General features: G+C 43.6%; 1 protein-coding gene across 1 annotated transcript in view; it reads left to right on the forward strand.

Annotated features, from left to right (window-relative positions):
• CTDSPL (CTD small phosphatase like) overlaps window positions 1-25,789 on the forward strand; it is a 123,242-nt gene that overhangs the window by 72,813 nt on the left and 24,640 nt on the right. The window contains 1 exon segment of the mRNA XM_020285516.2: window positions 15,054-15,208. Coding sequence (XP_020141105.2) covers window positions 15,054-15,208 — 155 coding nt within the window.

A 25,789-nucleotide genomic window follows, 5' to 3' on the forward strand; every position in this document is an offset into this window, starting at 1 on the left:
AAAGAAGTATTGATAGAAATGGCCCAAAAGCATACAAGAGATTGTAGAACTTGGATGCCAATCGAAGAAATGCAAATTGAAGCAACAGTGAGTCTCAGTTTTCACCTTTCAGATTGGTGAAGGCCGTTTAAATCTCTGTCTTGGCATCGGTGTTCCTGTGGGCACAGCTTTAGTGGAACGCCCTGTGGGTGGGAGTACACGTTGGCACTGCCTTCCTAAGTGGCAGATTGTCCCTAGGTATCAAGTGGAATGACATTTTTTCCAAAGACTTTGGTCCCAACCATTACACTTCTAGGAATTTCTTCTAAGGGGATAATCCAATGTGCACATAAATATTATGTACACTGATGCTCACTGCAGTATTATTTTGGGTGTTATAAATTTTTACTTAAAATAATGCATGATACAGAATTATTATTTTAATACATGATACAAAATTCAAAGAATACAAAAGGGAATAGAAGGAAAAATCGTTCTCCTTCCTCTCCCTCCCATTCTGTCCTCTATTTTTCCAATTTCTCTCCTACAGGGCAACCAGTTACTTATAAATATTTCCAGAAATACTCTTTGCACACATAAGAATATACACATACATGTGTTTTTTATTTTGTTCATATTTTGTGTTTAGGGGTTTTGGTAGCATGCTAGATGCACATAGCATGCTACTGTCTGTACCTTGTTTTTCTCATATATTGTATCTCCGTGTGTGCTCCATTATCAGTAGGCAATATAGTGCACAGGGTGAGAGCACAGACCACCTGGGTTTGAACAAGCTCTACTATTTACTAGCTATGTTATCCTGGGCAAGTTTCTTAATTTCTCTGGGTCTTTGTTTCTTCATCTATAAAATGAGTCTAATAATAGTTCCTGCCTCCTAGGCATAGGATTACCATAAGTTTTTTTTTGTTTGTTTTTTCTTTTGAGACAGAGTCTCACTCTCTTGCTTAGGCTAGAGTGCCGTGGTGTCAGACTAGCTCACACCAAGCAACCTCAAACTCCTGGGCTCAAGCCCTCCTCCTGCCCCAGCCTCCCAGGTAGCTGAGACTACAGGCACGCACCACCATGCCCGGCTAATTTTTTTCTGTTTTTAGTTGTTTGGCGAATTTCTTTCTATTTATAGTAGAGATGGGATCTCACTTTTGCTCAGTCTGGTCTTGAACTCCTGAGCTCAAGCAATCCTCTTGCGTCAGCCTCCCAGAGTGCTAGGATTACAGGCATGAGCCACCGTGTCCAGCCTACATAAGTATTAAATGAGTAAATGTATGTAAAGTATATAGAACAGTGCCTGGCACATCTTACATAAAATAGGTGTTAATGATTATGAGCACATGTGGAGCTGCATCCTTCTTTATAACAGCTGTATAATATTCTACACTGTAGATATATTTTGCTTTACCAGTCCTGTCCTGATGGACTAGATCGTTCCCAGCATCGCTATTACAAACAAACTGCAGTATTTCTTTCTTTCTTTCTTTTTTTTTTTTTTTGAGACAGAGTCTCACTTTGTTGCCCAGGCTAGAGTGAGTGCCGGGGTGTCAGCCTAGCTCACAGCAACCTCAATCTCTTGGGCTCAAGCGATCCTCCTGCCTCAGCCTCCCAAGTAGCTGGGACTGCAGGCATGCGCCACCATGCCCGGTTAATGTTTTGTATATATATTTTTAGTTGGTCAATTAATTTCTTTCTATTTTTAGTAGAGACAGGCTCTTGCTCAGGCTGGTTTTGAACTCCTGACCTTGGCAATCCACCCGCCTCAGCCTCCCAGAGTGCTAAGATTATAGGCATGAGCCACCACACCCGGCCAAATTGCAGTATTTCTTATGACATGTATTTTTTAAGGAAACAACATAAATGTCCAGAGTTAGTTATACAGTGGAATATAATAGAACCAGTCAGAATAAGGTTGTAGAAGGACATTTGATGATATGTGAAAATGCTCACGTTTTATTAAGTAGATATGAACATTTTGAATATTTACTAGATTTTTCCCATAATAAACATGATTTAGATTGTAAGACATTTAGAAAGGATAGAAAAGTATAAAGAAAAATAATAAGCACTGTAGCTATGCTTAAAATGTTGGTGTATTTTACACAATCTCTCCTGAAAACTTGTACTAATTATTTTGTAGGAAGCAGGAGTTACCATCTTAGCTGAAAATTTGTGGAATTTGGAGTGAAGGCAGGCAGCACAGGGCCTCAGATTCAGAGTTTCTCTCTGGAAATAAGACCCAAATCCAGGAGAGGGGCCCAGGAGAGGCAGAGGGGTGGCAGGAGAGCTGGGAGCTCCAGCTTCTGTGAATTGGGTTCCCCAGATGGGGGGGTTGGCCATAAGTGGGTGATGTAGGTAAAAACTACTTGGAGGAGGGAGGCTGGCTATTGACAAGAGGGTTCCCAGGAAAGTGGTATAGTTTGAGCTGAGCATTTCTTGAGGGATCACAGGAGCTATTCCTATTGAATGTATCAGTCAGTTTCATTGTTTTGTGTTTCTGTCCACACATTCATCATTTCATAAGCATTTATTTTATTTTTATTTATTTTTTTTGAGACAGAGTATCACTCTGTTGCCTGGGCTAGAGTGCCGTGGTGTCAGCCTAGCTCACAGCAACCTCAAACTCCTGGGCTCAAGCGATCCTCCTGCCTCAGCCTCCCGAGTAGCTGGGACTACAGACATGCGTCACCATGCCCTGCTAATTTTTTCTATATATTTTTAGTTGGCCAATTAATTTTGTTCTATTTTTAGTAGAGACAGTGTCTGGCTCTTGCTCAGGCTGGTTTCGGACTCCTGACCTTGAGCGATCCTCCCGCCTCGGCCTCCCAGAGAGCTAGGATTACAGGCGTGAGCCACCACTGCGCCCGGCCTCATAAGCATTTATTACAGGCCTGTTTTATACCAGCATGTTTCTAGGTGCTAGGGACTGAGACATGAGCAAGATAAGTATGGTCCCTGTACCCCTGAAGAAACTTGAACAGACACACATCCCAGAGTTACAGACACACGGTGTACATACAGGGGTCTGAGATGCTTCATTTAATAGTGACCATAAACACTTAGCTATGTATCTTCATAAGGATCGTCTCTGTGGCTGCTCAGTATTCTTTCTAGTTGGTATGTGCTGATTTAGTTAACCATTCCTACTCTGTTGAGCATTCATGGTCTTTGACACGTTACTCAACTGCTTTTCAAATGGACGGTTCCAGTTTATAGATTTACCAGCAACGTGTGAATGAATGGGCCTTTGCTATATCACAACCTTACTTTTTTTTTATCATTTCTGTTCATTTAATAGGCACAAAACTGGGCCTTGTTGTTTAAGCCTTCTTTTTGTTTGATTACTGTTAAATTTTAACCTCTACTTCCTCTGAAGTGCATTAGCTGTTTGAATCCTTTGTTCCATGACTTATTTTGGCTCTTGATGTGTAAAACAGACTCTATAGAGTGATGGTTAAGAGTTTAGATTCTAGACTCACAAAAACCTGGTTTATCTCCACCCTGCTACTTAGGAGCTATGTGGCCTTGGTCACAGGGACTTAGGGAAGTGCTGAGACAAGGAAGGGCATTCCCAGCAGAGGGGCCATCCTGGGAAGCTGAATTACTGAGAGGTCAATGGTCTGGGGTACATTCAGGGCATGGTGGGACAAACCCCTGTGTCTGGCTTCATCCAGTAAGGCATCTGTGAGTATTATTTGTTCATTCTGGAGTTTTCAAATTTGTGGAATTTGGAGTGGAGGCAGGCAGCACAGGGCCTCAGATTCAGAGTTTCTCCCTGGAAATAAGACCCAAATCCAGGAGAGTGGCCCAGGAGAGGCAGAGGGGTGGCAGGAGAGCTGGGAGCTCCAGTGTCAGGCCATTCTGGCTTTTAACCCCAGCACCTTTGATGCATAGTTAAGACCATGTACTGCAAGTTTCCATTTTCTCATCAGAAAATAGAGTGGTCATGGCAGCACTGCATACTGTAAAGACCAGTGATGATTTATGCCAGGGGGCTCACACAAACGAGACACTCAACAAACGTGGGCTGTTTCGAGCCAACAGTGGATGGGGAAACACATCTGCCATCGTGCAAGATGAGGTCAGAATTCTTCCTGCCCAGTGTTTCGCCTTCAGCCTTGCTCCTTCCCTTGGTTTCTCACTAATGGAGGGACTGTCGCCAGCACAGGCTGCAGTGGGAAAATGAGCTTACAAAGATAGGTTTCTTTTATGGAGTTTCTAGGAGAATTCCCTGGGGAAATTTATCGCATGGAAATAGAGTAAGGGCTGATTGGATATCTCAAAAGGTAAAGTCTCTTAGTGACTAAGTCTTTTTTTTTTTCTAGGAGAAAAAGGATGTTTAGATTTTCAGCAGCCACATCTGCCTTTGAACTCTGTGCAGTCTGTGCCCCGGCCTCTCCCCACTCTCAACACTCCCCCTTTTATTCAAACAGAGGAAAGTTGTGTTTGTTGACCACTCTTTCAGGGTGGGAAAGGAATGTAATGTATGCATAGACCGCCCAGAATTTCCTGTTAGACACCCATTCCAAACCACGGGGCCCTGGGATGCATTCCAGAGATTGCAGCCCAAGTCTAGAAGAGAAGAAATGGTGCATTCATTTAAATGCCGGCCTTTGAGAAGAAGGACCCCTTTCCCCCCTTAGAAAAAGGTGTTTAGCTTTTTCCATAAGAACGTAATTGTGAATTCAGCTGTATGGCCTCTTCAGGGTTGTAATGGCTCTGACATTCCCATGTGTGAAGAAATAGCGTTAACCTGGGTGATTTCAGTGTTCAGTTTTGTAGCCTCAACAGCATTGATGTCCCCATGCTTGGTACAGGGCCTATTTTTAATGTTCTGCTGTAAATACCTGGACAGTATAAATCTGCTATTTATTGCTTTCCTAATTCTGCTCTTGTGGCAAGAAAAGAAGCTAATTTTTCGAGGGCAAGTTTTTGGTGCTTTGACACATTAACAGTAGACTTGGTGTATTGTCAGAGAAAACCAGAGCTGGGCAGTTGTTAAAACAGCAAAAACAGATTTTATTCAAGACGATTGCAGTAGGGGGAGAGAGACCGCAATATGGAACCAGGCTTTATTCAGAATACAGCATGGGCAGTGAGAACTTACAGCCAAGGAGTAGGGTGTGGGGGTCAGTGGATAGAAAGTTACTAAGAGGAAACATCAGGAGTAAGGAGGGGGAATTCTGGCTAAACCAACTCCCATGGTTTGGATATGGTTTGTCCTCGCCAGCGCTCATGTTGAAGTTTAATTGCAGCAGAGTTGAGGGGTAGGGCCTAATGGGAGGTGTTTGGGTCATAGGAGCAGATCCCTAATGCATAAATTAATGCCATTTAGCAGGAGTGAGTCCTTGCTCTTTCAGGATGGGATTAGTTTCCCTTCAGAGTGGGTTATTAGGAAGCAAGACTCCTCCTTGTGTTTGCTCTCTTTTTACATGCACCTGCTTCTCCTTCTGCTTTCCACCATGAGTTGAAGCAGCAGGAGACCCTCACCAGATGAGCTGCCTGGTTTTGGACTTCTCAACTGCCAGAATTGTGAACTAAATAAACTTCTTTTTTTATATAAATTACCCAGTCTCAAGTATTCTGTTACAGCAACACAAAGCAGACTAAGACACCACCTAACAGATTCTTTTTTTTAGAGACAGAGTCTCACTTTGTTGCCCAGGCTAGAGTGAGTGCCGTGGCGTCAGCCTAGCTCACAGCAACCTCAATCTCCTGGGCTCAAGCAATCCTTCTGCCTCAGCCTCCCGAGTAGCTGGGGATACAGGCATGCACCACCATGCCCGGCTAATTTTTTCTATATATATTAGTTGGCCAATTAATTTCTTTCTATTTATAGTAGAGACAGGGTCTCACTCTTGCTCAAGCTGGTTTCGAACTCCTGACCTCAAGCAATCCTCCTGCCTCAGCCTCCCAGAGAGCTAGGATTACAGGCATGAGCCACCGCGCCCAGCCTAACAGGATTCTTGATGAAGACAGGCCAGCGTAGATCATACCTTACCTGGGATGTGGTGGAGAATGAGGAATCCAATTAAATATCAAGAGTACTCAGATATGGAGGATGAGAGATTCTTGTGAAACTGACTTAGCAGAGTTCTTGCTAAATTTGGATTTTACAGGGAAGTGCACAGATGGACCTAGGAGAAGGCTCAGGAGTCTGACTAAAGTTTGGTCATGCAAAGAATCTGTCAGTGTTAAGTCAGTTTTCTTCTGAAAATTACATCTTGCTGGGTCTCCCGTGATCCGGCCCCTGTGCTGGCACATTTATACCATGAGAGGCTGGCTTGGAGCCGTAGAAATTAAAGGCAAGCTTTCTTTGTTTTCTGTAGATACCAAGATGCAATTTCTTCATTTGGGAAGAAACTTGAATGATTAGGGATGGATTTGTAGTGAGTAGCAAACATTTCCACCTACATTCCAGCTACTTCAGATCCTGAACTACTTTTTTGATTGTGTAGGGAGGGGAGTGGGGCACAGGGAGTTTTAGATCATACCAATGATAAGGACAGATGAAAGCTCTGTGCGTGGTGGGTGGGGGGTATGCTCAGGAAAGCAAGTATGTGAGGCTCTGAATAAGTACAGACCCCAGAGATTGGGTCCTGAAGTCAGGTTAAGAATGGTTCCAAAGCCTCCCCACATCTTGACTCTAAAGCAGATCAAAAGGAAAAAATCATAGAAGGTTGGTGGTTATGTGGAATGGGCACATATCACACGAACTAAGAAATGCTGTTTGGGGTCAACATTTCAATTTCTAGATACTAAGGGGAACCAGTTAGGTCAGCAAGTATAAGAGGATAATCAGAAATGCACCCTCAGGCTGGACACAGGAGCTCTGTAAGCCTAGCATTTTGGGAGGCCAAGGTGAGAGCATCACTTGAGGCTAGGCGTTGGACATTAGCCTGAGCAACATAGTGAGACCCCCATCTCTACAAAAAAAATTAAAAATTAGCTGGGCATGGTGTTATGCGCCTGTAGTCCAAGCTTCTCGGGAAGCTGAGGTAGGATTGCTTCAGCCCAGGAGTTTGAGGTTGCAGTGAGCTATGATGATGCCACAGCACTCTAGTCCAGGCTATAGAACAAGACCTTATCTCAAGCAGAAATGCCCCCTCAGCCTGTGCATACAAACTGGTTGTGGAGCCACTTGAGCTTCTGTTGGCATAAACACAGTTTAATAGCTCTGTTCACATGCTCTTTAGAGAAGTCCTCTTGGACCACTAAAGGGCCGAACCCCACTGTCAGCCTCAGTGGACTTTGCCTGGACATTTAGTGTTTTTTAATTACAATACTTTCTTCCCAACTATATTTAATATGCAATTTCCTTGAAAAGGCGTCGAGTCCTAGGGTTTGTTTTAAGCCTCACATGTGAAGCTGCTTTTTTGTTTGTTTAGTTTCTATCATTGGCATTATTATTATACAGAGAAACCTTTACTGGATAGGAGGTAAAGTTTTAAGGAGCTCCTTAATGTTCTAAGTTTAGAATTCGCATAATCACAAACAAAATAGGTCTGCCTACGTATTTTCTCATAAAGCCAGGTTGTTTGTTTGGGAACGGATGTTTGGATACAAGCTATATTTTCAGTGTTCATAGTGAGACGCTGAACTGTACCTAAACCAAATGTAATTTTTTGTTACATTTTAAGTTACTGGTAGATTTCCTCTCTTACACAAATATACCTATTTTTCTATATCCATACAACAGTCCTATGGGGCAGGTATTATTATTCTCATATTACTGTTGCTGCTTAGGTGAAGTCATACCAGCTAACAAGTGGCACAGCTGGGACTTGACCCCAAATGTAACTCCACAGCCCATATTTTTTCCATGTATCTTATATTTAAAGTCAATTCCTAAATAAGAAATTCCACTCTAGGCTCTTAAATGGCCCAGGTGTTTGACTTGCAAATACTTTGGATCTTTGCTGCAGGTTAATAGCCTGCATTGGTCATAATTTAAAATTTAAACTCAGTGATTCCAATTACAGAGGTGAAATGGTGACATTCATGGTCCAGCTCTGATCCTGCCCCTTCCCTTTTCCATACAATCAGATCCAAACTCCTCACCATGGTTTACAAGGCCCTTGCTGTCATCACCCATCTCACACTTCTCGCCCCTTCTGTAAGTTCTCGAATGTTCCGTGCTCTCTGTCACATCCAGCCCTTTGCACATTGCTGTTTCTCACTTCCCTGGTCCCCCTACCTCAACAATTTTATGAAACTCTGAGCCCAGCTTAGAAGACACTTCTAAGAAGCCGTTTTTGTAGCCCTCTTCATGGTCCCCAGTCTAGCCTATGTGCCCTTCTTTGGGCTTGCCCTGCCCCATCCTAACAAGACTCATTCTGTACCAGAGTGCTTATTCAAATGTCTCTCCCACTACACGTGAGCTTCACGAGGTCGGCACACCCTGCTGTGTCGTTCGTCCGTGTTTCTGCGCTGCCTAGCATAGGAGCTTATGTTTTCAGAGATAATCCTTTCCATTGCAAATAACATAAACCCAATTATATTGGCTTAGGAGTAAAGGGGAATTTGTGTCTTACATAACTGGAAATTCCAGAAGGGTCTGGTTTTAATAAAACCAAATCTTCAGACAGTGTCACCAGAGATCTGTCCCTCTCCGTAGCTCAGCTACTTTTCTCTCGGTTTCGGCTTCCGGCTCAGAGAGGTGCTTCTCACTAGGTACCATCTTAGGGAATGTAGCGAAAAAGAGGACTCACTCCTGCTAAATGGCATTAATTTATGCATTAGGGATCTGCTCCTCTGACCCAAACACCTCCCATTAGGCCCTACCCCTCAACTCTGCTGCAATTAAACTTCAACATGAGCGCTGGTGAGGACAAACCATATCCAAACCATGGGAGTTGGTTTAGCCAGAATTCCCCCTTACTCCTGATGTTTCCTCTTAGTAACTTTCTATCCACTGACCCCCACACCCTACTCCTTGGTAAGTTCTCACTGCCCATGCTGTATTCTGAAGTAAGCCTGGTTCCATATTGCGGTCTCTCTCCCCCTACTGCAATCGTCTTGAATAAAATCTGTTTTTGCTGTTTTAACAACTGCCCAATAGCTGTCACATGAATCCAGGGACAGACTCTCCTTGGCCTTGGGTGGGTTACGAGCCCATCCTTAAGCCAGTCGTGTGGCTCTGATTGGCGAGGCTTTGATAATGGACTGAACTTTGGTGGGGTAAGAGTGGTTCCTCAGAGGAAAATTGAGGAACTTTTACCAGAAAGAAGGGTGATAGATTCTGGCAGACAAAAAGTTACATTCCCCAACTGGTGCTTTGAAGATACAGGTTCTTGCTACAGCACTCTGCCCGGCACTCTGCCCCGAGAGACCAGGAGGGTATTTGGGAGGCCTCCCTTTAGAGAGGAAGGCAGCTGTCTAGGTGTCCAAATTAAGCCTCCTCATTCATAGGCCCTCTGTAAGCCAGCTGCTGGCAGATGGGAGGTCCCTAGTCCTGGGGGGAGAAAGAGAGAAATGCATATGAGTAGGCCTTTATTTGCTGGGCTATAATGATACCAAGTCCAGGGGCCTAGGCAGAAGCATTACCTCCAGGGCATATCAGAGCCAGGAAAACAGAGCCAGGTACCTGTTTTCCTCAGTGTAACACCACTCCTCCAGTGACACACAGGGACCAGGGGTGAGGCCCATGCCCAACATCTCTAGCTCTTCACAACTGTCCCTGGGATTTCTGCTCCACCCAGGTCTGCTCAGGGAAATGGAGGAAGTTAAGTCTTAGGATCACTTCATGTGCCTCTGCCAAGGATCTCCCTTTACTCAGCCTATGGGGTATCTATACCCATGTCCCAACCATTTGTGTGTGCCGGGACCAGCCAGGGGGATGTCTTCATTAGCAGGGTGGTCCTTCTGCCAGGGCTGCACTGAGCCGCCTTGGGGAAATGGCAGCATGTAACAACCTATTAAGGGAGCTGGCAGGGAAGACTACACTGGGCCTGTTAGCCTCCCCTTAAGGTCCTCTTCTGCTCCTCCTTGCACGGTCCTCCTCAATGTTCCTTTCTGGTGTACAACTTGGGGCAGAGTCCCTGGGATCAGTTGCAGACTGGGCAAGGCATGATGCTTAGCAGAGGAGAGAGCTAAGCTGCAGCCCCAGAGGTAGCTGAGTATGCGGGTGGGGAGGAGGGAAAGTGTATGCTTCCTCCCCTCCACTTGAAAGCATTGTGCTTTTTCTAAAAGAAAACAGCCCCAGCAGAGCTCATCTGGACACTCAGCTCCTCCCATTTCCTTCCCCATCTCTGTATCCAATTTTTAGAGCAATTGAGTAGAATCACTTCCTGAGATTTTTTTTCTAGTTTTGCTTTTTCCATTGCAGTTTATGTAACCAAATCTGATACAGTAAGTTAAATCTCCTAGTTGTCAGATGCCAGGGGAAAAAAAGTATGCCAACAGAATCCATCCAACCTCTGATCTAGGGTTTACCTGTAGAACCCCTACTTCTTTATGAAGCAAAAGCTTTTAAGAGAATAATGACAATAATAAAATCTAGCATTTATGGACTGCTTACCCTGTGCTAGGCACTGTTCTGAGGACTTTATAATAATTCATTTAATTCTCACAACAAACCTATAAGATGTGTACCTCTGTTTTCCCCATTTTACAGGTAAGGAAACTGAGGCAAAAAGAAAATAGTCATATGCTTACCCACATCCCATATTATTGCTGGTTGAGCCAGCATTCAAGTTGGCATTCAAGCCCACACTTGTAAACCACCACACATTCTACTATACCAACTTGATGGGCGTTACTTAGGTGGGTCATGTGAGGAATTAATTTTGGATGCAAAATTGGCTGCAGAGAGGCAAGTCAAAAAGCTGTTGTAGTGGTCCAGGGGCAAAATGATGAGGACCTCAGCCAGGATAGGGCAGGGGCAAGGGCTTGCTGGGGCCAGATGTCGGAACTGGTTAGGATTTGAGAACCAGCAAGGCAATGAGAGAGGAGGAGAGGTGCCTAAATTAGACTGGTTCCCCTTGTGCAGAGGAGAGGGGGGAGCCCCATTTAGACATGCAGAGGGTGGGCATCCAGAGGAGATGTCCAGCAGAGAGGTGGATAAGTTGGCCTGAAAGTTAGGAGAGGTATGAGCTGAAGACATAGCTCAGTCATACACACGTTCATTTGGGAATTCAGTGACCAGGGAACAAATCATCTCCACTGGGGCTGTGGCAAAGGCTTCCTGAGAGAGGTTGGCTTTGAGCCAGGCCCTGAAGGACAGGAATGCCTTGACAAGTGGGGGTGCGGGGGGAGGAGGAGGGAGGGAGGGATGTCAGTGTGATGAGGGGTCTACCATGGAGGAAACTGGGGAGTAGGGTGGGCAGGTGCTGGGTATGGACAGGATCGGAAAGGTTGTCAGAGAGAGGCAACAAGAAACTCTGAAATGACTTGTGATGACTTCTTCCTCCTAAGTTTGATAAACAATGAAAACTTTTATGAAATGTCTTAGACCGATACTCAAAGTTGCTCCAAAGTAATTTCTTAAAACCAGTGTAACGAGGAGATGTATGCATTAAACTGTCTTTAATATCGTAAAAGGCCTCGTTCCTGGCTAGCCGGGCCACCGGGAGACCTCTCATGTGTGTCTCATCAGTGGAAACATTTAAAGGGGCAAGCAAGGAAAGGTGGTGAGAGGCAAAGTCCTGGTGGAGAACAGAGAAGCATCTGGACTGTGCTTGTGTGTGCAGGGAAGGTGAGTGGTTGGGCCAGGCTGCCAGATGTGAAAACCGATGGGAGAATCATGCCAGGGAAGGGACACTTGTTTGGTACCATCTTTTCACACGGGCCTCCTCTGGTGTTGAGGTTGGTAGGTATGTTCTCTCTTGAGGACATTGTAGGCAGGAGTGGCTGTGGGCCGTGGCAGTAGCCACATTGACTTCCTGCAAGGCTTAGAGCACCTCTGGCGCATGGTTTGCTTCACAGGCTTGGCGTGAAGAAGCAGAGGAGTAAGTCTGAATGTTTAGGATCAGAGGTAGGATATGGTTTCTCCTGAGTTTCACACAGTTGCCGCAAGTTGAACAAGACTATTTACTTTCCCCCCCCCCCATTGTCAGAGCAATATATACATTACCATAAAGCACTGGGAAAATGTAGAAGAAATGTGAACACCCATGGTCTGACAATGACTGTTAACATTTTGGCATGTTTATAGCCACTGTTTTCTCAATTATCATCTTTCTTTGTTTGCTTACTTATGATTAAATCAGATATACTATTCTATGTCTGGCTTTTTTTATCTATTTTATCATGTAAACACTTGTCCATTAAACTATGGATTTTAATTTCATTTATCAACCAAAACTCTTTTACCAGATGATGAGCAAATCAAGGGCCTTCCGGATTGTAGCTGGGGGAGAGGTAGCGGCCGGGCTGGAAGGCAGTAGGGTCACTGGACCAGAGGGTGCACGACTTGAGCCCTGTTCAGGAACAAGTGAACACGGAGGGTCGTGAGGCTAATAATGCTGGTCCTGAGGAAATCCTTCTACTTCCTAGTCTGGCCTGATTTTAGAGTCCCAGACCAACCCAAGAGTGATTAGAAAATTTGAAAGTCCCTGAGCCTCCCAGAGGTTCCTGCAGGCCCTAGAGCTAACCTTATTTAACAGGAAAAGGCATAGAACCTCCCACAACTGTGGAAGTGAGGCTGCCTGGGCTACTTCATCTCCTCCTACAAAGAAGGGAGAACCTGAGTAAGCTGCCATTACCCTCTGCCAGGGGCGTGGGGGCCTCCCAGTGACTCAACTAACCAACTTACCGACTCCCACAGCTCTGTCTGTAGCTTCTATATAGTAAGTCATCATATGGTGGAAATTATAAGTAGCTTCCTAGTTGCAGGTTTAGGAATATTTTTAGTATATACGTTAGTTTGTTAATGAGTTAGCTAGTTAGTTATGGGGAAGATTTGTGTGATCCAAGGATGAAAATGGGATCTGGGAAGGTACTTTTTGCAGGCTGCTCAGTGTCTCCGAGACGTGAACAAACATCGAATTTACTTGCAGAGAAATGTGCTATCAGCAAGGGAAAAGTTAGATTTCTTTCTTCCCCTGGATAAATTACTTGAGTGTGGCATAAAAATTAAAACACCCAGAGTAACAGTAAAACAGTTTAGCCAATCTTTTATATTAAGTGCAAGTTTATTGCAATGCTTTTCTCCCCGTTGGCATGCTCCCTCCTTCTTAAGCTGACTTAAATTGTTTCAAGATTGTCTTCAGCATGGCACATGGGGAAATCACACACTTTGGAAGCAGGCCCACTTGGGTTTGAATCCTGGCACAAGCAATTACTGGTTTTATTTTCTCAGCAGTAGAATGGAAGCAATAACACCTATCTCCTTGGGTAGCCGTGAGGATTATGTGAGATGAGGTTTGTGAAGTGTTGGAACCTAGGGGGTTGGCCCTGGAAAACAGTGATCATGGTGTCCTCCCACCACTGCCACTTGGAAGGTCCCCATGCTTCGTAGTCCCCATGGCTGGTCTGGCCTGGCCTGCCTTTGGGACCTGAATGAGATGACTGGTGCTCTGTGACAGGTATCCAAGGATTCATGGGAAAGATAAAAACAGCCAGCTTTCCCAGGGACTTACTGTTCTAAAGCTCATCTTTTGTGAGTAAGGATCTTAAATTCATCCTTACTGGGCCATTTGCCCAAACCTAGGCTAGAAACCATCCATATCTATGGAGTTGCTGGAAAAACAGCTTTCCTTTTTTTTTTTTTGAGACAGGGTCTAGTTCTGTTTACCAGGCTAGAGTGCAGTGGCGTCATCATAGCTCACAGCAACCTCAAACTCCTAGGCTTGAGTGATCCTGCGACCTCAGCCTCCCAAGTAGCTGGGATTATAGGCGTGCACCACTGCCCCTGGCTAATTGTTCTATTAAAAACAGCATTTCAATCCTTTTTCAGAATTTCCATCTAAATACGTTTGGTTTTGCTGCTGGCAGAAGAGAACCCCAAAACTTTTAGCAAAGGTTCTGTGATCTCTTGGGAGGAAAGGTACTATACACATCACTTATAAGTACACAAAAAGAGAAATTGTGCCAGAATTGCTTTTTGAGAGAGATAAACTTGAATAGTTATCACGGGGACTTAAATCATTTCCTGCATTGGCAATTTTCCCATTAACCCTAAACACGGTCCCTTGCTGGTGCTCGGAGCACTGCTGACCCACCCAGACGTGGTATGTGGTGGGACAGCCTTGGCTGCATTCCCAGGCAAAGCTCCTACCCCTCTAAGTCGTCAGTCCTTCCCTGAGGGGTGTTTTTCATCTACACCGATTTTTGCCTTTTATTTCTGACTTGTGGCAGCTTGTCTTGAAGCCTGGATAAACAGAAAGGAACCGTCACTCCCTCCAGTGCCTTCGTTTGTGCCCTGGATTCATGAAGACGGGGCTGTGCCCCGGCTTGCCCTGCCTGGGCGGAAGCACGTGCTCTCGTCCCACATCTCCTGCTGCTGTGTTTGAAGTGGAATGGAAGCCTTCATCCCTGAGCTCTGTGGGTCCCCCATCAACTTCTCGACAACTGGAGTTTAAGAAGGGGCTTCCTCTGTGCCCTTGCATATCTTACCTCTTAACCCATGAAGTTAGACATGTCCAGAGTGAGCAGGGAGTGTCCAAGAACCCACATTCAGAGCAACTCTTTCTTGGTACTTGTGATGGAGGGATGCTTCCCAGGGAGTGTCAAGTCTGATTTGTGCCTGAGAAGATGTTTATTTTGCAGTCGTGTGCAGCGTGGGGCGGGAATACCATCTGCTGGATCCAGGAATGTAGGTGGTGACTGACCCTGGGGACGGGTCAGTTGATGATCGAGCAGCCCCTGCTGGGCCGAGGTCAGAGGGGTTCTGTCCAGCCAGTGGGATTAGACTCCATGGACCAGCTGGCCCCTAGGATTTGCATGGGATTAACATTCCTTCAGAGTAACTTCCAGGGGGCCCCTCATCCTCTCCTCCTGAGCAGCCCCCACCCCCACCCCCAATCAGGCATCTGGGAGGCAATCACACGTTCAGATTTTACATTGTGTTACAACTACCAGGACTTGCTGCAGTTGGCCACAGTGTGCTCTGTTTCTCTTTCCAGCCTCACAGTGCAACGTCAGCTTAAAGAAGCAGAGGAGCCGCAGCATCCTCAGTTCCTTCTTCTGCTGCTTCCGTGATTACAATGTGGAGGCCCCTCTGCCCAGCAGCCCCGGTGTGCTTCCCCCGCTGGTGGAGGAGAATGGTGGGCTCCAGAAGGTCAGTGCTGATGGGGGACCGTGCGCTCCCCGAGACCACCAGCATGTGTGTCCCATCCCTGACGAACATCCCTGATAAGAGCATGTGACAGTATGTGTGCAGACATTTACTTAAAGATTTGAAATCACAAAAAAATGTAATCTTTCAACATGGCGCCTACTGTCCAAAAAAAAAAAAAAAAATGTAATCTTTTGGGATAAAAGGCTCTCCCAGTCATTCCCATTTAACAACGAAAGAACATGTCTGATGGGAGTTGTAAGAGTCACTTCACTTTTTCATGACATTCTCTCTTGGGAAGTTGAATGCGTGAAATGGTTAAAGAACCCGTAGCAGATACAGAAACGGAAAGACAAAAAGCGAAACAGAGACGTGGAGGAAAGCTGACAATAAATATCATTGAGGTTAACTACCTTGTTGAATAAAAAACACATATTACATATTCTTTTGTGTGTATCAGATTTTAAAAAGTCACAAAAAGTTTTTGTCACAAGAGATCAAAAGCCAAAATCCACCCACATGCTGTCTAACAAACACACCTGAAACAAAGTGACTCAGAACAGTTAAAAGTATAAGAAAAGATGAACAAACAGATATAATACAGGTATAAGAAAGAAAACAGGGGTTACAATGTTAATTTCAGTTAAAATACAATTTCAGTTAAAAATCACTGAAAAAGGCAAAGAGGATTATTCATCATGAAGATAGTTGAGATAGAAGACACAAAAGTCATAAAACTTTATGTCCCAAATAACATGAGCAAAAAACGTGAACAGGTAATTCACAGAATAAGAAATACTGTTCATAAAACACATGAAAAAATATGAAAAATGTTGCACATATCAACATATGAAAAAATGTTCAACATGACTAGTAATCATAGAAATGTGAACTAAATAATGAGATACCCTTTTCCATCTGTCAAATTATCAAAGATATTTTTAAAGATAATATTTGGGTTTGGCATATGGTAGTGGGAGAGAAGTAGAGGATGTAAATAGGTTATTGGGCAAGAATGTTAACCGCTTACATCTTTCTGGAGGAAAATTTGGCAATATGATCTAAAACCTTAAAAATAGCCCCATTTGTTGATGCATGCAATTCTACTTTATGAACATAATTATGAATGTGCAAAGATTCAACCATGAATGCCATCCAGCATAGACTATAATATTGCCAAATTATAAGTACCATGATGTTCAGCAATAGGTAATTAGTTTAAAAAACAGTAGAATAACCATGCAGTCAAGTAGCATATAGCCCTTCAAAATGACTTGTCATAAATATTACTAATATAAAGAAATGTTCACAATATGTCATTTAATAAAAAAAGCAGGCTAAAATATCACAGGTGAGTATATTCATAAGTATGTACATAATCTTTCTCTTCATCTCACATATACATACACACACATACACACGCATAAGCATTTATAAGACCAGAAGAACATATGCCAAAATATGAAGATGTTATCTCATACTAGTAGGATTATATATAGGATTTTCTCCTTTCCTGTGTGCTTTTTTTCCTTTCCTAGTTTTCATAAAATAAATTTAAATTACTTCTATGATTAAAAAATAGTTATTTTAAAAGTACCTATGAATATAAAGAAGGGAATTCTGGGAAGACGGCAGCCTGAGCATGTGGCTCTGATGGTGAAAATTCTCTCTCTGGATGAACCCGTGTGGCCTGCTGGTGGAGATGGGAAAGTGCATCAAGGCCCCCTATTTTCCTGACATCTCCAGGGAAGAGAGCAATCACAGGATTCACTCCTTCTGGAACTCAGGGAGAAGCAGGGAACCAACATAAGAGAATGCTTGTCTCTCCTAGAGTCCTCAGACTAAAACTTGAAATTTATAGTCGCGTGAGGTCAACCAGCCGGCAGGAACCTATGGACTCCCGGGGAAAGGGCCTGCACTGCCCACTTGATGTGTGTGGTCCTTGCAGGGGCTGCCCTGGGAAGCTGGATTGCTTTTAGTTCTTGTGCCCTAAAGGAGCCAGTCATTTAGAGGCTTTCTTCATCTCTTTGTGGTTTGTCAACATTTGGGCTCTGCAGGGCCATGAGAACAGAACTCCTTGCTGGGCCTTTCTGTATGCCCTTACTTGCCACTTCCAGAGAGCTTGATGGACTGAACTGCACAGACCTCAGGGAGCACACATCCTTGTGTGAGCAAAGGAAAATGCAGCCTCAGCCAAGAAAGTCCAAGTTGAAAAACTGGAATGAGTCCCCTACTTAGGTAAAACTAATGGACGAGATTGACGAGAACTTTAACAGATGATGCAGCAAATGAATTATGAGTACCAAAGTAACGTTTGGAACTTTAAAAAAAAACAAAAAAAAACCTCATGATTTCTAAATATATATGTAGTAAACAAACAGAAAAAGGAGAGAGAACAAGAATGGTCACTACTGAGAACGGAATTCATGTTCTGGAAAAGCAAGTGGAAGAAATATCTTACAGTTCACAAAGATGCTAATTGTGAGATGAGGAAAAGGGATCTGGGAGACCCATTGTGCAAATAGAAAGAGACAAAGTGTAGAAGACGTTTTTCTTGGGCTGAAAGCAAAGTTTGCATCCACAGATTGACAGTGCTCTCCAATCTGCAGCAGGATTAGTGGGGCAGGGAGGGGGCACAGGCCTAGATACTTGCTACTGAGATTCTGAAATCTAACCTTACAAGCTACCAAAATAAGTTATTTTCAAAGAAAACAATTATATTAGTATCAGACTTCTCATCAGCAGTATTAAAGCCAGAAGACTATGAGAAAATGTTTACAGCTACTGAGAGGAAAAAAAATTAGAAACCAAAAATTCTACATGTGACCAAGATACCGCTTATCTATTGAGGAAAAAGTAGTACATTTTCAGATATGTAATGATTCAGAGAGGAGGCAAAAAATAAAAAACTGGGTGAGATTTAATACTCAGTTATTAATATACTTATTAAAATGCAGAAATATGACTTGTTAGGAATAGAACTGTAACAATTGGAAAATAGATCCTCAAAATTCACAGAGGGATAAAGGAGAAATAAAGAGAAATGTGAACAGGCCATCAAAATTAAGGTAAGGGAAAAGGAACAAATAACAGATAACAAATAGTAAACATAACAAAGAAGTAGGCATAAGACCAAGTTTAAATGAATCAGATTCTCCTAATAAAAGACCAAGACTATATCAGATTGGCTTGACAAATTCAGCTGTATGCTGTTTCCAAGAATATACCTGCCATCAGATAGGAATGATTTTTGGCGGCAAGTAAAAGAAAACTGACAGACAATAGCTTAAACAAACAGGGGATCATTTTTCTCTATAAAGAGCCTGCGCCAGGCAGTTGCCGGGATTGGTTTAGATGCATGGTGCTGCCACTGGGAACCCAGCCTCTTTCCGTTCTGGTGTCTTCTCATCTCTCTGCTCCAGCACACTTGGAGTATTTGCCTTCATCCTCATGCTTGTTTGTGATCTCAAAGTCTCAAGTTTCAAACATCTTATCTACGTTTAAGGGGAAAAGACCAGGAGGGGCGGCAATAGCCATATGTGTCCTTCTTATGGAAAGTAAGTGCTTTCACAGAAAACCCCAAGAGATTTCTGCTTACACCTTATTGGCCAGAACTCTGTCACAAGCTACCCTGCAGCAACAAGGGAGGCATGAAAGGGAAGAATGTAGCCCAGCGTATTCCTGCTCTCATCAAAATCAGAGCTCTTTCTCCAAGGAGGAGAGAGAAATGACTGATAAGGAGATGTACTCGTCAGTATGAGTTCTGTTATGCTTCAGTAACAACCTCAAAACCTCAGAGGCTTAAAACAACAAAAGTTTATTTTTCACTCATGCTACTTGTTTATAATGGATTGGCTGAGCCTTCTGTTCCATGGCATTATCCAATAGAAATATAATGTGAGTCCCATATAGAACTTAAATTTTTTTTTTGTTTTTGTTTTTGAGACAGAATCTCATTCTGTTGCCCAGGCTAGAGTGAGTGCCATGGCATCAGCCTAGCTCACAGCAACCTCAATCTCCCGGGCTCAAGCGATCGTACTGCCTCAGCCTCCCGAGTAGCTGGGACTACAGGCATGCACCACCATGCCCGGCTAATTTTTTTTTTCTATATACATTAGTTGGCCAATTAATTTCTTTCTATTTATAGTAGAGACGGGGTCTAGCTCTTGCTCAGGCTAGTTTCAAACTCCTGACCTCGAGCAATCCGCCCACCTCAGCCTCCCAGAGTGCTAGGATTACAGGTGTGAGCCACTACACCCAGCTAGAACTTAAATTTTTCTAGTAGCCACATTTATAAAAATATTTTTAAGATAGGTAAAATTAATTTTAATAATATAGTTTATTTAACCAACTATATGCAACATATCAAAAGAAAAAATGTTAATGAGATAATTTACATTCTTTTTATCTAACTAGTTCCTCAAAGTCTTATGTGTATTTTGCATTTATAGCACATCTTAATTCACACTAGCCGCATTTCATGTGCTCAATAGCCACATATGACTAAGTAGCTGCTGTATGGGATGATATAACTATTGTATCCTTATCCATGGACCTAGACTGAGGAAGGCCCCATCTCTTTGCTTCCATGATTGTCACAGCAGAAAACAGGCAATGTGATAAACCACACTGGTTCTTTTTATTATTATTATTATTATTATTTTAAAGACAGGCTCTCACTCTGTCACCCAAGCAGGAAATCAGTGGTATGATCATAGTTCACTTCAGCCAGAACTCCTGGGCTTAAGAGATTCTCCCATCTCAGCTAGCTAATTTTAAAAAACTTTTTTAGAGATGGGATCTCACTATGTTACCCAGGCTGGTCTCAAATTCCTGGGCTCAGGCAATCCTCCTGTCTCAGCCTCCGAGTCGCTAGAATTACAGGTGTGAGCCACTGTGCTCAGCTGACACTGGCTCTTAAAGTTTTCACTCAGAAGTAACATGCCTCATTTTAACTTATATTTTATCAGCCAAAGTAAGTCACATGACCACACCTAACTTCAAGGGGCATGGAAGTGTAATCCTACCATGTATCCAGAAAGAAAACTGGGATTATTTGGTAAACAGTGCTAATGACAATTAGAGTAGGCAAATAATAGTTTCTGACACAACATCTAGCATACAGTGGAAATAGAAGGTGGAAAATAAAGAGATGGGCAAAATATGCAAGGCAGATCAAACAGAAAGCAAGAGTGGCAATAGTAATATCAGGCAAAGCAAAATTCAGGATAGGTCAAAAGCATTAAATAGGTTAAAGAAGGACGTTTCATAATGACAAAATATATGAAGTATATAATAGCCCATAAACCTTTATATATAATCATAATGCAGCCAAACAAGAAAAAACTATTTAAACATGATAAAAAGCTGTCTTCTAAAAATAAATAGCAAGCAACATAGAAAAATCATTGTTAGTTTCTGGCTAATAGAATAAGAGAAGAAAATGAAACAATTGAGATAAATACGGAAAAGACACAAAACTAGTCTTATTGGAAACATTATTGTTTACATAGAAAACCCAAAAGACCCTACAGAAAATTTATCAGAATCCTTAAAAGATTTTGATTTGGTGGCTTATGGAGGAATGCACTGTTTCTAGAAAGAAAGACTTAAGTTCATAAGGAACAAAATGTCAAAGAATAGCTAAGAAATTTTTAGAAAGAAAATAATGAAAGACAACTTGCCTTGCCAGATATTAAATCTTACTCTACACTGTTGTGGAAAAATATATCAGTGGAATATGTATGATGAGATTCTGCTGTAATCTGTATCCCAGCCCCAGACTCTGATACCTCCTCTCAGTGTGCTAGCCTCATACCCTCCCTTCCCCAATTTAAAAATCGCTTTTTAAAGAGAGAATTGCTGTTAGTGAAAGGAACACAGTTTGTATCCTAGGCCTGTAGAGGAAGAAAAAAGAGAGGAGAATTGCTGCTGCTTAAAAGTTACTTAAAAATAGTACCTATGTAGGTGATATGAGGAAATAGCATTGCACTCCTGGAAGGTTTCCTGCAGTGCTCAGCTGTATCTGTCAGGGAATAAAGGCCTTTAAAGGCAATTCCTCTTGGAATTGGTGTTCATGCCTGGACTTCCTTCTGTCAACATTTGTCAAAATGGCTTTTTAAAGAATTAAGTTAACTTTGAGTTAAGTTTGTTAATCTGCGGTGGGGATGATGCATTATTTGCGTAACACTGAACTGTGCCATCTGTGTGACCAGTTCCCAGAAAAAGAGCCATGTCAGAGTGGGGCAGCTAATTCCCAGAGGGGACCCTCTGCCCCTTGCATTCAGCTTGATCAGGACACACAGAACACAAAGCCCAGGCCCATCAGATGAGAAGCAGATTCTAGGCCCAACTCTACTGCTGAGTCCTTGAGTATCCCTGCCTCTCCGAACTCAGCATGCTAGAGGAAGAGGGGACACCATGGACTGAATGGGACAGGTGACCTCTAGGGTTCCATCCATGCTGCATATTTACTTTGCCCTGGACAAATGAGGATTTGGAGCCTTCCAGTTAAAGCTGTTTCTGCAACAGTGGCTTGGGGTAGCAGCCATTGCCACCATCACAGCTATAGCCGGGGCCTATAGGCCAGTAGCCTCCAGAGCCTAGGAGGAGTCAGCACCCAGAAGACTCCCATGATCTAAGGGTGAGGACAACGTAAAGGGTTTGCTGGATTCTCACAAATACATGCATACCCCACGTATATACACACACATTTGTATGTGTAAGCCTCTAGGGCAATTTCCAAGCCCAAATATCTTTCTAGATTAGCACCTTTGCTTGCTCATAGTCACTGTTTTGTCAAGCCCTTCAGATGTGTTGTGGTTTCTTGCATTGGTGATGTGCTCATCTCATCACACGTGTGGCTCTGAAGGTACACACGTGTGTAGGGCCTGTCTGCACTCCTACTAGAGCCATGCTTCTCAACCGGCATAGTTTTGCCCTGCTGGGAGCATTTGGTAATGTCTGAGGACATTTCTGATTGTCACTACTGGGGGGTGAGGGGTTCTACTGGCATCTAGTGAGTAGAGACCAGGGATGCGGTTAAACATCCTACAATGAGCCAGGTGCAGTGGCTCACACCTGTAGTCCCAGCTACTGAGGAGGCTGAGGCTGGAGGATTGCTCGAGGCCAGCCTAGGCAACGTAGTGAGACCCTGTCTCTAAAAAATAAAAAATAAATCCAGCAACACACAGGACAGCCCTCACAACAAAGAGTTATCAGGCTCAAAATGTCACTAATGCTCTTGTTGAGAAAACTTACTCTAAAGTAACCAAGCAGGCTTATGAGCTTCTAGTTAAAATCTCTCCCACCAAGAATAGTGACCTGATCCGAGGTCCAAATGTATTGGGAATGATATTGTTTAAGAGCTTCTGAAATGAATTTCTCTGGGCAAGTCCTTGAAAACTGGGATGTGATTTGATGGTACCATCTGTTGGAGAGCAGCCTAGCTGCCTTGAACAATGGCAGAAGGCTGTTCAGAATCTCCTGTAAAAGGAGAGAGCCATTGACTCATCTCAAGAGGTAATGGTAGTCGCTGTGGCACTGCAGAGGTGTGACGACTAGAAGCTGGAGATAATCAAGAAGCTGCTAATGATTCCTGGTGTCAGAGCAGAGCTCGGAAAGGTGCCAGCCACCTGCCTTTGCCAACCATCAGGCTTGGCCCCTTCTCATGAGACCTTATCACTGTGACCTCCCCTCAATAACAAAGGACCCATCTTTTCACAAATCCTTCACTGTGCAAGGCATGAAGCAGTGCGTCTCCTTATCAGGCCATCTGAAAGAGAAGAGGAAACACAAGCTGGAAATGCTCAGTGGAAATAGATTTGTTTTCTTATTAGCATTTCTTAACAACGCCAAAATGAAGTGTTTCCATCAACCATCTTTGGAATGGCTGGCATTTGGGGCTGAGAGGAATGGTCGAGGCCCTTTCTTGGGGCCTGAGTTTTCCTAACGCTGCCTGTGAATACACATTCTGTTCCCCTTAAAGGATAAAGCTTCCCCCAGAGTCTGTGACCTGGGAGGGAACTCCTTGTACCTTGCCAAGGGTCCTCACCTAGAGGAGGACCTGGAATGCCCAGGGGGTTTCTTGGGATCTGGTGGAGCTTGTCTCTCTGTTCCTACATATTATATTGACTTAGTCTTTTTAGGGAAAAACTTGCTTTAAAAGAAGAAACAAACCAGTTAGTAGAGAAAATGAAGGATTAAAGTATGAGCTTTCCATACTTGTTTTTAAATTAAGGAGCACATTCCTGGGAGTCAGGGAAGCACTGTTTAAATAAACAGGATGGTTAATGAGCCTCAGGAACCCAGCCTGGTGGGGTGGGGGTGGGGTGGGGGGGACTGTCTGGTAGACAGAGTGGAGCTCGGTGCCCTAACTAGGGAAAATCTCTGGGTTCCTCCTGTTCATTAAACACCACCAAGGTACAGAGAACAGGAACTCACACAGCTGCTGTTCTCAAGAGTGCTTTGAAGTTTCTTTTGGGAATATATGGTCTTCTCTTCCAACCTGACAATGATTTTTTTGTTTGTTTGTTTCTTTTTCCTCAGGGTGACCAGAGGCAGGTCATTCCCATACCAAGTGTATGTATATTTATCCAATTTTATTGAAACATTCATAGACTCTTGTGGCTTTGGGCCTACTAATAACAAAAGGTTTTTTAAATGTTCTTGCTTATGTTGAATTTTATCGTGTGGTATAAACAGCTCTGTTCTATGACAAAGAAAAATGAAGCTACGTTTCAAACTGTGAGCAGGAATTTCTATACAGAGACAGTTTCCTTTCTCAGGAACAGAAGGACAGCTAGTATCTATTAACCAGATTCTCCTCTCTCCTTTCTCTCTGGGAAGGGCCTTCCAAGCTTTCTAAGGTGAGGTAGCTTGGAGCCCTGACCCCCACCCCAACACCTTAGCCCCAACTCCATGAATTGGGGAGAACATACTTTTGCCCAGACATGGTTCTTGGCAGTAGGTTGCACCCCAGTGGAACTGGGCCCACATAGTCCCAGGTGACCAGACCACTTCCAACTTAACAGCATTAATAGCTTGGCTATTAGCTCTGACATCAGAGAAATCACCCTAATTATTAATATATTCCCTGAACTTACAGGACCCACCCCACAGGCCAGCTGTGTTGCAACCCTACCCCAGCTGAGCACTCCCCTGGGCCTCTCCACTTCTGTTGTCAGCCCTGGAATTTTGGAGAGAAGCTGCGCCAGCATTCCACCCCAGCACGGGCATGCACCGGCCACCCCTCAGCCATTCGCTGCCCCCACTGTCCCTTCTCTTCCTCCTGCTTTGCCAGCAGAGCCACCCAGCCTGAGGCCGGTCAGCAAGAAGCACAATGATGACTGACTCACAAAAGAAGTTTGCAGGCAAGGCGTCTATATCAAACAGTCCTGCGTCCTTAGAGAAGGGTTTAGGTTTCAAAACATGTCCATAAATTGATTATTTTAGTCTGTAAAGATCATCTGATTCAGAATACCCAATTCAAATCTGTTCATCTGTTTTTCCTTGGATTTTTTTTCACATATTTTCTGGGAACATCCAAGAGACAGAGCACTCTTACGTTAAAAAGAATGGATTTTATAAGTGGATTTCAAAGGCTTACAAATTACCCAGAAAGTTTTAGATGAGTTCGTTTTTCTCAAAACTGTAACTCTCCATTGAGTAACAGGTTGCAACAGTTTGTCGAGTAATTCTCACTTTGCCCACATGCTTGGGGTTGGGTTTTGTTTGGGAAAACTGGCTTTGATCAAAAAGATTGATCAACACAATTTTTTATCCAGTATTTGAGGGAGATACCTAGTGGAGTTAATACCAGGGGACTCTTTTTAACTTTTGTACAAAGTGGTTTCATATATTTTTCCTGCAAAGGTACCTACATTAAACAGATGGCAGGTAGTATCTCTCTCCCTGCTACTACTATTTTTTCTCGAAGATAGTTCACAGCCATCTGTAAAGTTGAGTGCCAAATGAAAGCAGCTTTAAGTATAAAAATCCCACTGAAGAAACTGACCCTTTTCCCACAAATCTACACTCAGCCATATACAGAATTCCAGAATAAAACAAATAAGGACAAGAAGATCCCTTGTGTAATTTATCCCCACATTAGATCAATGAATTGCTGACTGTATCCTTCATGAGGGATGCTGGGTCAGGCTGCAGGAACCTTTGAACTATCTTGCCAAAACCCAGAGCCTATTTAAAGTCACCTGCCCTTTTGAATGATGACCTCCAGAAAAGCAGTTACACTGAGGTGCACATTAGGACTCCCACTGCCCTTTAGCATGCAGTACTGAATGAACCCCAGTCTACCTGGGGGCCTGCTCAGCCCTGGAATTCAAGTCTTGGGATCCCCTGCAGTATCTGTACCTGCCAGAAAGGGCCCCAGGTCACATAAGCTGTGGTCCTGCACATTCTGGACCACAGGGGGACCCAGTCTGTTGCTGGGAGCCCTGAGAGCCCAGGATGCTGCAGCACAAGGCCAGAAATCCAGGTTTGTGCTAAGCCTCCAAACCAGGTTCCACAACCCCCTGAGAGCTTTCTTGGGGCCCTGAAGGTCAAGAGCAGGGGTCCTCAAACAGG

This window comes from Microcebus murinus, chromosome 1 (assembly GCF_040939455.1).
Source record: "Microcebus murinus isolate Inina chromosome 1, M.murinus_Inina_mat1.0, whole genome shotgun sequence".
NCBI lineage: Eukaryota > Metazoa > Chordata > Mammalia > Primates > Cheirogaleidae > Microcebus > Microcebus murinus.